General features: G+C 35.9%; 1 protein-coding gene across 2 annotated transcripts in view; it reads right to left on the bottom strand.

Annotated features, from left to right (window-relative positions):
* The window catches only part of LOC143241118 (uncharacterized), a 121,682-nt gene that overhangs the window by 63,514 nt on the left and 41,669 nt on the right, over positions 1–16,499 (bottom strand). For both annotated transcript variants that reach the window (XM_076484709.1, XM_076484710.1), the window contains exon 3: positions 7,191–7,678. In XM_076484709.1, the coding sequence (XP_076340824.1) occupies positions 7,191–7,678 (488 nt within the window). The remainder of the gene's footprint in view (positions 1–7,190; positions 7,679–16,499) is intronic.

Genomic DNA, 16,499 nt, shown 5'->3' with positions numbered 1-16,499 from the left:
AATATAAAACACGTTTGCTACTTGTCAGTTTCAAAGTGACCAAGTTCTTAATAGCGTTTGGTGATTTTTTATTCGTTTAACACAACCTAGAAAATCAACAGTTTGATAATGAATAAATTCAGACTACAGTCTAATATTAACTTCTGTTCAGAACATTTATATAATACACAATAATGTTTTGTTTCATTAGTTGGATATATTGGGTTGAGGAATAATTCGTGAGCGTTTTTTCAAGTTAAAAAAATATATTCACAAATGAAACGCTTTCGCAAAATATTTCATGTCATTTGGTAGATAATTTTTTGCTCTAATAGATGGTGTGTTTGATTTTCATATGTCTTTAATTTTTGCTTTCATTTTCAGCTCATTAAATGGAATGTCAAGTGGACAAAATCGAGCATTTTCGATACCATCTGCTTTTCGCATTTAATTTCTTGCAATTTCGTTTAAAAAAAATGCATACTATATACCTAGGTATTACATGAAATAAAGTATCATAATAAATGTTTTGGGTGTAATGTGTTCATGCATTGAAGTATTGTATAGTCTTGCATGTAATGCTTGAATGAAATTATTTAAAAACGCTCACGAATTATTCTTCAACCTAATATTTGCTGTTACCAACGTTTACGGCCGTAAATATAACAATACATCACGAGGTTCGGCTGCCTTAAGAGACTTAAGTTAGTTTTAAATGCATGTACTAAATTAATAAATCAGGATAATCACTATAATCAAATTAAAATTAGTGCAATATAAAATAATCGCTACTGCAATGAAATAATAAAGGTTAATAATTACAATTCGATGGGATTAACATTAAACTTAAAGCTGAAATTAGTCGCAATATATGCTTATTAGAAACAATGAATGTACATGGCATTTTAAATTAATTGTATATGGTCTTCAAAGTATTTCTTAGGTTCCGCTAACATCATAAGAACGAATTGTAACAGTTAGTTCCTTTTTATATTTACTTGAAAACTGTGTATATATAAACAATATTACATGTTATCTATTTTATACACATATATAAACAGTACTACACGCTGGAATGCTCTATTTTTAATGCAAAAAACAACACAAAGTAAATATTTACTCCAGTTCAGAATTCGAAAACAAAGAATTTAACTACTGACACTCCAGAATACTAACCCATCTCAAAAAAGGTCAATGTAACCCGTCGAAAAACTCGATTTGGTAAGTTTGAAAGGTCAAATATTATACAATGTTTGGTAGTAACTAAAAGTAGAAGCTTTACTGGAGAAGTGTTTATACACTCTTCTGGATAGAAAGAACAGTACACAAAGTGTAAGGTTTTTGAACTTAACATTATTAGTACGAAACACGAGAAGTTCTCACACAAATACCGTTCAGCAGCTTTCAGTTACCACGACATTATTGGCAAAATGTTATTTTTGTAGTTGAATACGTTTATTTACTCTCTGTGTACTGATTGACTTCGGTAAAATAATCCTGACATTTTCAGACGTTAAATGTTAATATACCATAAATTAAAACCCACCAACAGGTAACGCAGTGGTAATCTTAAGGACTCAGTAATCGACGATTCTGAGTTAGATCCTTGCAGTGTGCATAGAAAAGTCGTTTTTATTTCACAGCTTACCCCTCCATCGGTGGCGCAGCGGTAGTCGTCATGACTCATTAATTTAAAATTCTGGGTTACATCTTTGTGTGTGTGTACACTACAAATGTGCAGCTTTGTGCTTAAATTAAAACAAAGTTTTCTAATTTGTTTAAAAAGGCGAAATGTCATGTTTATATTTTAGCGCCAACATTTCTACTTGTATGGCTTGAATATTTATTGCTGTGGTGAGAGCTCGTGCGATTCGTTAACATTTCTTTTTTTGTTCTTGATGTGTTGTACTTTTTCACTCCTCCTTCCCTCCAGAATGCACGTCACGAAATAGAAGTAAAAGGAGATTGGATGAACAAAGTCATTATAACGGAAAGCACTAAAACTTTAAATAATATTATAGCTATCAAAGGAAGAACCAAAAATACTGTTCAACAAATAAGACTGACCTGACCTCACGTGCCCTGATCACATGTCCTGAAAAACCTCTGCTAACTGACTCGTTTTTATACTTTTCATTATCGGTGGGGTCCACGTGTCGCATTTTATTGAGTATTGTTATGTTTTTACCTCTTTATGTGTCAGTGTAAAGAAGTGACCATGGGTGAAATAACAAACTTTCTGTGTAAATTACAAACCAGGAGTATTAATTGCAACACTGATTAAATTTATGCTTACAATTTTTATATGTGCCATTAGGAACCGTGTAACTAGCAAAGTCAAGGATTTACAAGCAAAGGAACTTGTTGCATAAACAGTTTATTTTCTTTATTTGTAGAATTTTGCAGAAAGCTATTCAAGTACTTTATGTTCTAGTCGTTTCTAATTCGGAAGTGATGAACAAGAGAAAAGTCAACATCGCCCAGCACTCTGAGTATACTTATACCAACGAATAGTGGAACTCACTGACATATTATAATGCTCCAATGGCTGAAAGGGCAAGTATGTTCGGTGAATGGATTGGAACCTACGATCCACATATTACGAATACAATGCCTTAACAAATAGCTTTGAAAAGACGGATGGTGTCTGCAACGCACATTCTAGGATTTAAAAAAACCTCTACTTCTCTGATAGCACAGGCCACCAACTAACTGATAACTTAAAGCTTTTTTTTTTCTAACAATTAATTTCAAGACAGAAATAAAATAAAACAAAACTGTTTTCTCCATGTGATCAAACCTGTTATGAACTATAACATCCCGAAAGATCATATAATTAAGATCAACTACAGATTAGGAAATATCACAAAGTTAAGATCAATCAGAGATCCCGAAAAAATCACATAATTAAACCAGCTATAGATCCCGAAAGATCGCATAATTAAGACCAGCTGGAGATCCCGAAAGATCACATAATTAAGATCAACTACAGATTAGAAAATATCACAAAGTTAAGATTAATCAGAAATCCCGAAAAATCACATAATTAAGACCAGCTATAGATCCCGAAAGATCACATAATTAAGATCAACTACAGATTAAAAAATATCACATAATTAAGATCAACTACAGATTAGAAAATATCACATAAATAAGATCAATCAGAGATCCCGAAATATCACACAATTACGACCAGTGTTACTTTACGTATTCGTAACCAAAAAATGTAAGAAGTTATATAAAATATTTATTTACAGTTAAATTATTTACGATTAATAACCGTTTTAAAGGAATTTACGTCACTCATTCTGAAAAACACAGAGATTATCTGTGAACTAATGAAAAGTTTCAATGAATAAAGCCAAACATATAACAAGCACCACAGAGAGTTGCTTTAATTATATCATCATCTAAGCTTTACGATAAGTTTAATATAGAGTACAGCTATGATGCAGAAGCCTACCTGTCTACGAAGACGTTGCTTCTACTGCGTCAGCTGACGTAACACTGCCGTAGCCAGAGATGGAAGGATGAAAGGTGAGAAATCTCTGTAATGGACGAACAGTTGGCCAATACCAGACAGGTTCTTACAGTGGGGAGTTCTAGGCATGCAAGGGCAGGCAGGGGCACAGAGCACTAACCCGAGATACACGGGCACGTGCGTATGTTAAATACGATAAGCAGGTTTACATAAACAAGGTACTGCAATCACCTCATCGGTGCACCTCGCCCCTATTCGGACACGTACGGACAATAACATTCCAGCCTGAATGATAGACAGGTCGAGGGTTTGTTATCGATCCTAACGCCTCCAAACCATGTACTAATTAAAAAACCCACGCCTCTTTAAGGTGTCAATCATTTTAATTTTTATGTCATTTTTCTCAATATGAGTTCCTTCCTCATTTTTCTACGTACTTGATTATTTTCCTTTCAGTAATATCCACATAATATTTATTTCTTCCCCGGCCGGGCATGGCCAGCTGGTTAAGGCATTCGACTTGTAATCTGAGGGTCGCGGGTTCGAATCCCCGTCGCACCAAACATGCTCGCTCTTTTAACCGTGGGGGCGTTATAAAGGGACGATCAATTCAATTATTCGTTGATAAAAGAGCACCCCAGGAGTTGGCGGTGGGTGGTGATGACTAACTGCCTTCCCTCTAGCCTTACACTGCTAAATAGGGACGGCTAGCGCAGATAGCCCCCGTGTAGCTTTGCGCGAAATTCAAACCAAACGTATTTCCTTCCCTTCTTTTTACCTTCTGTTTTACGTTATTTTTCTTGTTCCTAATACCTCTCCTTTTGGAGTTAACTTATCTTCCTCTTCTATTATTCTATCTTTAATTTCCCACCCAATTTCTTTTTTTTTTCTTTATCTCACAATCAGCCGGATTATGTTTTTGAGGATCCCTGGTTCACAACATGCTCCACACTTTGGAATCATAGGTGCGTTATTAGAATGATCGTCAAACCCTAATATTCGATTAGAATAGCTGTGGATAATTAGCTGCCTTCGCTCTAATCTATGACTTCGAAAATAGAAATAACTAGGGCATATAGGCCTTGTATAGCTTTTCTTAAAACTTCAAGAAGATAAAATGAAAGAAAGAAAGAGAGATTGAAAGTATGAAAGAAATGGATAAAGTACACTTTATATAAATTAATAATTTTGATCTCTTCCACGTATTTTCTTTGTCTATTTGCGTCCTAATTTCCATTCTTGTATCCAATTCTTATTATCTATCAGCTTTGCTAGAAAAATCTGACTTTTCTTTTAAATATCTCCTGTTGTTTTTGTCTAACCCTAATATCTAGTACTTCCAACCCTAACCTTCGTTTCTTCCTATCTAACAAAATCTCTTCTTTTCCACTTTTCTTTCTGACTTCTTCAAACTTCCCATTTTTGTACTTAGCAATATGTTTATCTTCTGCTTTTGTTTCTTGTATTTTTTTATCTTTCTCTTCTGTACAGACTTTATTTCACTAATTCTCATTATATATTCTTTTCTCTTCCTTCCGTTTTGATTTTTTTTTTTCCCATTATATACCGGCCAAGCATGGTCAAGCGTGTTAAGGCGTTCGTCTCGCAATCCGAGGGTCGCGGGTTCGAGTCCCTGTCGCACCGAACATGCTCACCCTTTCAGCCGTAGGTGCGTTATAATGTGACGGTCTATCGTTGGTAAAAGGGTTACCCAATAGTTGGCGGTGGTGTGATGACTAGCTGCCTTCCCTCTAGTCTTACTCTGCTAAATTAGGGACGGCTAGCACAGATAGCCCTCGAGTAGCTTTGCGCGAAATTCAAAACAAACAAAACGTTATATACCACATCAACTTCCCTTCGATCATGTTTCTTTCTTTTTATCTTATTTTCGTTTTGATTCAACTTTTTGTGTTTCTTTTCCTACATTTTTCTACCAACTGTTCGTTTTATAACCAACATATTTTACTTCACTTTTTTCACTATCTAAGTTTCTTTCGGTATCACTTGTTACGATCTGAAGAACGCGACTTTTTTTTTTTTTCTTATTCTGTTTTTCCTCTATTATGATTCCAGTGTTTGTTCTACTTCTTGTGTATGCTCACAGGAATCTCAGTTATGCCAAGTATTTGAAAACAACATCATGACCTGATGTGTTGCGTTTTGTACTTCCAGCGTCAGCGATACATGAATGAAACCTTTAGATTACGTATTCCTACATCAGCAACGGACGACTGGAATATTTATTTTAAGAGTCAACAACCGTTGCGAGCAAAATAATAAGAAACGTGTACATGTAAACCATAATTAAAGCACCGGTCAGCATCTACGACAAACGACTTATTCGTCACGAATAAACGAATGGTTTGTACTGGCTTTCTTTTGTTTTATGAGGATATTTGTTTCCTTTTCACCTAGCGTAAGAAACCTACATTAATCTTCATCATGTTCGCCGAAGGTTAAATACAATTTCGAAATGTTACACTTAATAATGTATTAAGAATGTTTGTTTTTTAATTTTGCACAAAGCTACTCGAGGGCTATCTGCGCTAGCCGTCTCTAATTTAGCAGTGTAAGACTAGAGGGAATGCAGCTAGTTATCACCACTCACCGCCAATTCTTAGGCTACTCTTTTACCAACGAATAGTGGGATTGACCTTAACACGGCTGAGAGGGCGAGCATGTTTGGTGCGACCGGGATTCGAACCCGCGACCCTCGGATTATGAGTCGAACGCCTTAACATGCTTGGCCATGCCGGGCCATGTATTAATGAAATTTTATAATATTTAAGCTTGAAGTTTATCTTCTGATTCATCTTGACTGTCAAACAGTTTTGCGATAACTCTCTCTGAGTTTAAAGATCACCACAAACTATAGTATACTTAATAGCATGACGTTTGATCTCATGTAAATCTCAATCCTAAGAATCAACCATCAGTCAGCAGACTTTGTGTAGATTAATAAACACTTGCTTCTTTAACTCATGCAAGGAAGAAAGAAAATTCATTTTTGCTCAATATAAACGAAAGTTTTGTGAAGAAATATGTGACAGTGTGTATGTGTGTTATCTTCGTACCCCTAAACTACCAGAACTATTCAGTCTAATGTTCTGATGACAACTTGTATAGTATTTAAAGTTAATTACATTGATACGAATTTACACATGCGTATTAGAGGGCACATCATTCACCTAGTGAGTATTTTACATATGCATCTTATATTGATAGATTAGTACACAATGTGTTACATTGGATCATAGTGTGCAGTAGAATAACGAAACTATGGTCAAGTTTTGGTTGTATTTTAGACTAAGAAATGAAGGCAGGATTTGTCTGAGACTTTAGAGCTTTGCTAATGATACTTAGACTGAAGCTATCCATGTCTGTCCGAAAGTTCACATAGAAAGGTTAAATCTAAGTGGGTGCAGAACATGCAAGCGATAATTGTGGGTGTCCAAACTGAAATACAGATGGAATATTAAAATAGTTATTACAAGACACTGAAAAAAAAAAGTAAAATTTATCACCTCATGAGTTTTTCGAAGAAAGATCAGTTATAAAACTGCCTTTTTATTGGATAAAGAAAAGGAAGGTTTCAGAACACTATACCATTTTATAATATGGAAATCATAAACAAAGAAATAACCAGAAATTCTTCCATCTATGCCCAGATGCGTTGCTGTAGAAAATTATATCACATATTAAGACTGAGCGATAAACGTCACAAAATTACCTTGGCTGGCATCAAGGTTCCGAGCTTCGAAATGACAACCACCTGGATATTTCACGTCTGGTATCAAGCATGTTTCGTTATTAAGGGTAACGTCGTCATTGCTGTCATAACTTTCGTGGTTGGTGCCAGAAAGTTCCTGAAAAGACTTGTTCGGTTTATTCTGGATAGATCTAGTCAAGTCGATTTTGTTTCTCATCAAACTGGTTTCATTTTCAGCTTTGACTGAGCTCACAGTGAGGTCTAGCTGATTTTCAAGAATCAGAAACTCATTAGTTGTTGTGTCTGTGAAACACTGAGAAATATCATTGAACATCTGCCCTTCGGATTCTTTGTTTATTGAGTTAGACGGACCGTCTTCTTCTTTCTCCTGAGAAAGTGCGTCACACTCTTCTTTGAACGGACGTATTTTTGTTTCTGGAGTTTTGACCAACTGGTAACTTTCATCGGTTTTGTGACCTGGATGCCACGTTTCTCTGGATACTTCACATCTGAAGGACACAATAAATAGCATTAGAAGGAAATAAACGAATTTATCTCTAAACTGTCTTAACTGTATCGCAAGTTGCGGTCTTCCAATTTATTCACCGAATAAATCCTCAATTTGTTATCATTATCTTTTTAACTAATAAATTAGTTTGGTCTGCAGGTCACTAATGTTAAATGTTAAAAGTGAACAGGAAAACTTTCCGTGTGTCACAATAATCTGATACTGCTTCAAGTTAAAGTTTCATTAAGCATGCACCCGTTAATCTAGTTTAGCTTAAATATTAAACATGTGGTTTCTAAAATTACAAACATATAATGGTTCGTTAAGTTCTTCTCAAGACATAAATTTAACATTAGGATATTTAGTTATGATTTAATTGTGTCATAGATAAGTGTATAACTGTATAATAGACAGAAGGCCTAACTTGGTTTAAACCTTGTAGAAATATATACAACCTGAACGTTTTACTGGTTGAAGACGTGAAGGAATTGTTAACACGACTGGGAAGTTTCGAGTAATCAGGGCGTGGAACTGAGAAAGTGGTCAACGTGTCTAGCACAAATAGGCGAGGACCATTACTTAATATTTAAGGCAGATATGATGGTGATAGTGGGAGGAAGTGATATGAAGACATTTCGATTAGACATTTTTATAATAAATGACATCGACAACTGTCAGAAATAATTCATACCATTTACAACTTTAACGACATCTTGTTTTTGTACTCCACCTTCGAAATGAGTAACGGCTTTCTGGCGGTGACGAAGTAAAAACATTTAAAATAGTTGGAGAATGAGATTAGTTCGAAATGTCTACAGAAAAAAACTGATATCTGAGGTTTCTGATTTATAAGACACAACGTGGCACAATCACGATATCACAGATAAATCGGTAACGATAGTTTATCTTCAGTTATTGGATGGTTGCCCAGTCGTGAGTTTCTCTTCGAGTGAGTCAGTTTTTGGAAGGCCGGAAAACAATACCTTCAAGCTCAATATATTTTAACTTTCCACACCAACGCCTCCTATAGATAACAAATGTTTAATATATTCATCATTTCAGTAACCCAGCCTTATTAACCGAGGTGAAGGGACTCGTTACCGATTAAAGTGAATCGAGTTTAGGCTATTTATGTTTATCTGACAATGGAGCAGCGTTGCTGTGTTCAGTGAACAAAACAGACAAAAAACAGTGGGAATATTTGGTGTCACGATTGTGTCAAAAGTGTTATTTCATATCGGAGCAATGGCGAAAATGTTTACCCGAAACATAAACTTTTGTAGCTGCTTAAATTTAACATCACGTTTTTAAACTCGCCCACTTCCTCGTATTTTAATAATCTTTAGGCATAGCATCAATAACAATTTAGAATCATTTAACCACCACTGCCTTTTGGCGGTAACTGCGTGTAAAATTTTCTGGTGAGTATAATAAAAACACGTCTTTCCAAAAATCAGGAATTTCTGCTTAAATAAACGCACGCTAGACAAGAAAGAACGTCTAAATGATAAAAAAAAAACAACAAGAAACATTAGTTTCAGTTGACATCGTCTGAAGACAAGCGCTAGATTATCAAGAAATATAACAACTTTCATCGATATATATATACACATAAATAAGGCCAACAGTTTTAGTTGCTTTTGTCAGTGTCATGATTCATTTCTAGATTTAAAGTTCAATACTTTCCAACATCTTAAACTATTTTGGTGTTAATTCGGTTCTTAAATTCTCATTTAATCGCGTTAACTCTAAACAAAACGATTTTAGAGCTTCACCAGGTCGTCACAGTCCATGTCAACACGTCAAGTCATACTCTGACTGTCAACCGTGCAAGTTGACAATAATCTTGTTATGCAGTTCCATAGCAAAATCATACGAATTTTTACGCTTAAAGCACACAATTCACCAATGCATGCTTTCCATAATTCATCTAATGTACGAAGACGACGGTTTCCTTGCATACATTTAATCAACCTGATCGCACAGAAATTCATAGGCACTACGTACAGCGACTTGACTACTGTGTCTTCATCCGTAATAGTAGGAATAATAATTTCAATCTCCAGTTGTTTGTAGTATGTGATCATGGAATGGATAAACTGTGGAGGTAGCTTGTGTACTCGCGATCTGTATCGCTCTTTCAAACGTAAATCTTTTATTATGCTGCATACTCTTGCTTGGATCACGCGAATGGCTTTTACCACTTATCACTGTGTCCGCAAAATCACATCTGTTATAAGACACCACACTTTACTTATCATAGTTTGGATATGACTTGTTGCAGGTCTCTTTCTGCATAATCCTGGTGTCTTAAGCTGATTCATATTATTTTGTTTTTCAATGCATTAATTACAAGAAGAAAATCTCTCTTGGAAATTTAAATTTTCCGACCTGAATGTATAAGTATTTTGCACCAGAAACAATTGCACACCCTTTCCAAAAGCCATCAATTTCCAGTGGCACAACACTGCCTACAAACGCAAGAAAATTTTAAAATGTAGTTCTGACATATGCCTTTTCACCTTGGTTTTGTATCGGCTGTAGCTTGTTAATTTGTATGTTCAAAGCTGTTTTTATATAAATTAATTAACCTTCTGTAGCTTAATAGTCCGTTTCCAGGCACTGGAAAATAAAGTTTTATAACATTATCTCAAATTACTTGTCTCAAAAATCCGAACAAAGATAAAAAAGTATTATTATTTGCACTATTCCATGATGGAATATAAGTAGTGCAGATAGTCAACGGCACTTACTTGGAGATCTTGGAATATTCTCGTCTGAGATTTGACTGTCTCTCTTATAGTGCTCTCACAGTCCTACTGTAGAGAGCGCACGTGAACATTCTCTAAAGCGAACTGGTTTATGGTTTCTTCAACCATTTTCTTTAAATATTTCGTATTTTTGTAGCCGTGTCCTACCATAGGTATCGATATTACAGAATTTCAGTAAACCTCAGTTGATAAAAAAATAAACAAGTCCTCCCCCCAACATATTACCCAATTACAACGTTAGTAGATGTGATAGTTGTAACAGCAAGCTACATAGTACCAAACACAAGGTTGGCATATTGAACACGTATTCGTAGTACGAAAAAATAATTTTACTTTATAAAAACGATTTAAGTATGCCAATATACAGAGGAGCGTTGTCGCATTGAGAAGACAGTCGAAGCGCCATAAATGACATGTTTAGTAGATACTTGGTTAGTCCATGAAGTGCAGCTTTATGGCTATAGAAGTTTTGTTACAGAACGCTTAGAACAGTGACAAACACTGAAAACTGCCTTCATTGGCAAATTGACAGAACCCTCTGACCTATAATGTCATCGCTACGAAGTGTGGCTAAATAAGTTGTAACTTCACTTGGCATGTACATTCCCTTCAATTACCCCATTATGGTTCCAATCGATACACGTTTTTGTTAATTACCCTACTATGGTTCCTTCCTTTCAATTATTACACTATGGTTCCAATAAATACGCATTCCTACCAATTACCCCACTATGGATCCAAGGAATATACCTAAGACTCAATTACCCTATTATGATTCCAATGGATGTATCTTCCTGTAAAGTATTACCCTATTATGGTTGCAATGGATACACCTTCCTATCAATTACTTAATTATGTTTCCAATGGACCAACGTAGTTTTGATCTCTTTAAACATGGTCTTAGAAGATGAAATACACATAAAATAGTTTGCAAAGAAAAAAAAAGGTTTTCAAGAATGGCCTCATCGTCAACAAAGAATCCAATGTTAAATGAGGTGTCGGTCAGCAGTGCCTAATTACGGTCATCAGGATGAACACAGTCAAAGAAAGATTTAGTTGTAATAGCTGTACGTGACTTAGAACATTGTTCACAACAACTAACTCTCAATAACTAATGTACAGCCACCAAACAGCACGTAAGTTCAAAGGAGATGGTAACTTTACTCATAAAATAGTGTGTTAAGATCAACACATTTTACCAGGTTCGTATAAATAGATAGAACGCCGGCAAGTTTTCTGAAAATTGTTTTTTTTTATTGTAAAATCATCTACACCTGGAGAGACCTCTCATGTTTGTATTAGTACTTGCTCAGAAATTCACACTTTTAAATATTTTCGTCCGAATTTGATAACACAAAGTATCCTTAATAGCACATAATAAAACACAGAGTTCAAGCTAAGCCTGATGTCTACGTTAAGACATTGAATTATTTACAGGTATCAGCTATAAGAAACCAACGGCAGTAAATATAGCCTTTGTTCATTATTTATTTCGTGTTCGTGGGTAATTGAGGACGTTCGTAGAAATTAGTTGGAACATTTGTTTTGTTTGTTTTGTTTTTGAATTTCGCGCAAAGCTACTCGAGGGCTATTTGCGCTAGCTGTCCCTAATTTAGCAGTGTAAGACTAGAAGGAAGGCAGCTAGTCATCACCACCCACTGCCAATTCTTGGGCTACTCTTTTACCAACGAATAGAGGGATTAACCGTAACATTATAACATCCCCACGGCTGGGAGGGCGAGCATGTTTGGTGCGACCGGGATTCGAAACCGTGACCCTTGGATTACGATTTGAACGCTTTAACACGCTTGGCCATGCCGGGCATTAGTTGGATCATACCAGCAAGTTTAAGCATACGAAGAATACACTTCACGTATAGTTCAGGACATTCGTAGAAATTAATTTGAATACACCAACGAGTTTAGGCCTAACAAAAATATACTTCATGTATAGTTCGAACATACTACTATATCAGGAATATGGGAAACAGAAGGAATTAGTTACATAATACACAGTGTCCAGGAGTTGAAAATCACTCCCAGTGTGTATGTGCATGTATTCTGGTTTTCGTGATACGAAATATTGTGAAGAAATCAATCACCCTGTTTTAATTCTTCGTCGCGTAAAATGAGGCTTCGAACCTTGAAACTGTCTTGCTATATGAAATTTCCTTTTTTAAGCCTCGTATCTACATGACAATCAACCTCATGCTTGAATAAACGACGCATATTTTTACCCCTGCCTAACGAAAAACAAAACATCTGTAAAAGGCAGGTATTTCTTTGTAACCTTAAAACTTTAAAAATTCGTTTCGGTTAAAATACAACGGAGTTTTACAAATGAAACATATAATTACAAAAGTAGTTACTTCTATCATCTTATTTTTCGTTTCTAACATTTTATTGTAATACGAAATTAAACCTCAGCAATTATCAAGAAAGCGAAAAATCATCCCTGACAGTTACCTGATCACGCCTGACAGTTACCCGATCACAAAGTCTTAATTTATACTTGAACACAAAGAAATATACAGAGATTGAGTATGTTATATTAAAACGACTTCAAACTTCACTACCTCGTTTCAGTGCATGTTGCTAAAGTCGTTCATGCACCTTGGAAATAGATCTGTAGTAAAGGCGCTCAAAAGTACACCCCTCTTTCCTATATGCCTTCCATAATCTACAGGTAAAAATGTTTTCTTAAAAAAATAAATAATTGTAAGAATGGATAATATCAATCCTTTAAAAACAATATACTATATAATATCACAGGCACACAGTATAGTAAATGTTACGAGATAAAAGTAAGATAAAGTAAACTCAATTCTGATTGGACAGCTGATAGAGGACAATTCTGATAGAGACAATGCAAATACCATCCTGTTTTGTTTGTATTGTTCTTAAAACAATGATATTAGCCATTCCTACTCAAATATTGTCATACAAGGAAACTGTATATTACTGCAAAGTTCTGATAATCTATTGAGGAGATATTTAAAATAACATTTTGATGAATAATCCGAACCATCTCTATATAGGCAGTGCTGCCACCTGCCTGATATATAGCATATGAGAACAATGATTTCTCAGCACCTGTTTCATGGGCTTATCGCACAGTAATCCATATACACCATAGCGTTCTATAGCTGCTCGAGGTGTGAGACGGTTGAATTGGTGTGTCGTGTCTAACTTTTCTTTCTTAATTATGTTTCGAACTTTGGTCTGAGAAACGTGGAGGGCTTTTGCCGTTGAGTTCGAGTATTATCACCTGTTTCAAGCTGTCGCAGTTTGCTAGCCGCAAATAAGGTATGAATTGTTGTATACCTCTTTCTGGGTTGTCCTGATTACCCCGGTTGGTCCATGCTGTTTTGCTTCCTAATGCATTAAACAAAAGGAATGTCCATGTCATGAAAGCTCTAAATCCCTAATATAAACGCATCCTTATGATGTGAATCTATGAATATTTCATATCGGGAAAGCTGTTTCATGCCCATTACAAAAGTGGTCATTTTTGTTGGCATCGTACTATCTGCACTATGCCACATAATGTCAAAATATAGTTCTAATGCATGCTATTTCACCGACACTTCATTATAGCGGTGGTTGCCACGTGATAAATCCATTTATCCTTTAAACTTACTAACATGAATCTTACAACTGTTGCCATATCTTTAGTGTTAATTGCCTTATTTATTTCTTTATAAATCATAGAAATAAATTCGACACTAAATTTTTAGTTGTAGGCCGGGGTGGGGGTGGGGGGTAAAGGCATTATTAACATGTTGGACTGGAGCAGTGAATGAGTTATAAAAGTGATGATGGTAAAATCCCATTGTTCCTTCAGATACGTGTAGCCCTAGAGGTGGTGGTGGGTGCTACTGTATATCAGTTCAGAATTAGGAACAGCTAGCTCCCTCTGTAGCTATGTTCCAATTAAATGTGACAGTACGAGTGGTTATTGTTAGTATGTGGTAAAACACCTGGAGTTTCAAAGATTCAGTTAAAAAGTTAATTAAAATAAAATGCCACAAGCTTATGGTTTATCTCGACTTATTTATTCATTTATTATTAACTCGAATCGTTTACAGATGGATAAACCAACATGATACAACTACCAGATTCCATCATCACAACAAACAATTTGTTTGTTTTGAATTTCGCACAAAGCTACTCGAGGGCTATCTGTCCTAGCCGTTCCTAATTTAACAGTTTAATACTAGAGGAAAGGCAGCTAGTCATCACCACCCACCGCCAACTCTTGGGCTACTGTTTTACCAACGAATAGTGGGATTGACCGTCACATTATAACGCCCCCACGGCTGAAAAGGCAAACATGTTTGGCGCGATAGGGATGCGAACCCGTGACCCTCGGATTACGAGTCGCACGTCTTACGCGCTTGGCCATGCCAGGCCCAAAATAAACAAACAAACAAAGAAATTAAGACAAGAAACAACCTGCTTCTATTTGTTCCATGATGAATACAACTTAGGTCCATAAAACTGCTTCTCTGTACTGACAAGCTTGTTATGCATGGAATGTGGACATTTATTTATATTCAGGTCTGTGCTTTGTTTCTAGCATGCTAATTGCTAACTGCCCACATACTGCACAGATGTATAGGCGTTCTGGTTTGCAACTGGTGGGCCTAACTAGCTGTTTGTTTTGTACTTCCTATAAGTCATACTGATGTCAAATTTAAGGACCCATTTTTTATCGAAACTATTACAGCTCTGAAGGAGTTCCTCACAAAAATGATAAGAACAAGAAGAGATAAAATAACTAGTAATACCCAAAGAGATACGTTGACCTCAAATCATAAATAATTTTGTTTTCCTCCTGTAACATTCAAGGCCACAGGGTGAAACTGGGGTTATTTCTTAATCACGTGAAAGTTTTGTGTTTGACTTACCACTAATCCCCTTCACGCGGGTAACCTCTCATACGCGCCCGTATCAGACTAAAACCTATTGGTATAACACGATGTAGCAGTAACTGTGCACCACAACATGTCACTGGAAGATACGATGGTATAACAAGATGTAGCGGTAACTGTACACCACAACATGTCACTGGAAGATACGAACTTGGTTTTCCTCAGAATATCAGGAACAAAATCTCGAGAAAAACGACTTCATTTTGATTTAAATACTGAATACAAAAACGAACCCTCTCTAAAACATGATTCACTACTTGTCACCCAATAACACCGACACCAATCTGACTATCTTACATAAATAAAGATAACACACTTTTATATAGTGATAAGTAGTCAGTAGAGAAGAAAGTATAGTGATATATAGTCAGCAAAGTTGAAAGTATAGTGATATGTAGTCAGCAGTGTTGAAAGTATAGTAACATAAAGTCAGCAGAGTAAAAGGTATGTGATATGTAGTGTGCAGTGTAGAAAGTATAGTTACATGTAGTGTGCAGTGTAGAAAGTACAGTAACATGTAGTGTGCAGTGTAGAAAGTACAGTAACATGCAGTGTGCAGTGTAGAAGGTACAACAACAGTAAAAACAGTTTCATTAAAATTTCAATAGAAAATAAAAATAATGGCACCATATTTGAATATTTGTTTGTTGGTAATTAAACACAATGTTACATAGTGGACTATCTGTGCTCTGGCCACCACGGATATGGAAACCTAGTTTCTAGCGTAGCAAGTCCGTAGATATACTGCTTCGCTATAAGGACGTGGACATATTTGAAAGAAATATCTGTCTGTTTGTTAGTTGATCTTCCACTTATCATGCTGATGCAACTGTAGGTATAAATAAAGACTATCCAGAAGTGGTAGGTTTGGTATAAGTTAATACTAATTACAAATTATAGGTTTGTTTGTTTGTTTTTTAAATTTCACGCAAAGCTACACGAGGGTTATCTGCGCTAGTTGTCCCTAATTTAGCAGTGTAAGAATGGAGGAAAGGCACCTAGTCATCACCACCCACCGCCAACTCTTGGACTACTCTTTTACCAACGAATAGTGGGATTGACTGTCACATTATAACGCCCCCACGGCTGAAAGGGCGAGCACGTTTGGTGCGAGCCGC

The sequence above is a fragment of the Tachypleus tridentatus genome, chromosome 13, assembly GCF_004210375.1.
Source record: "Tachypleus tridentatus isolate NWPU-2018 chromosome 13, ASM421037v1, whole genome shotgun sequence".
NCBI lineage: Eukaryota > Metazoa > Arthropoda > Merostomata > Xiphosura > Limulidae > Tachypleus > Tachypleus tridentatus.
The sequence above is the reverse complement of the archived record's forward strand: the minus strand, read 5'-3'. Positions and strand labels throughout refer to the sequence as shown.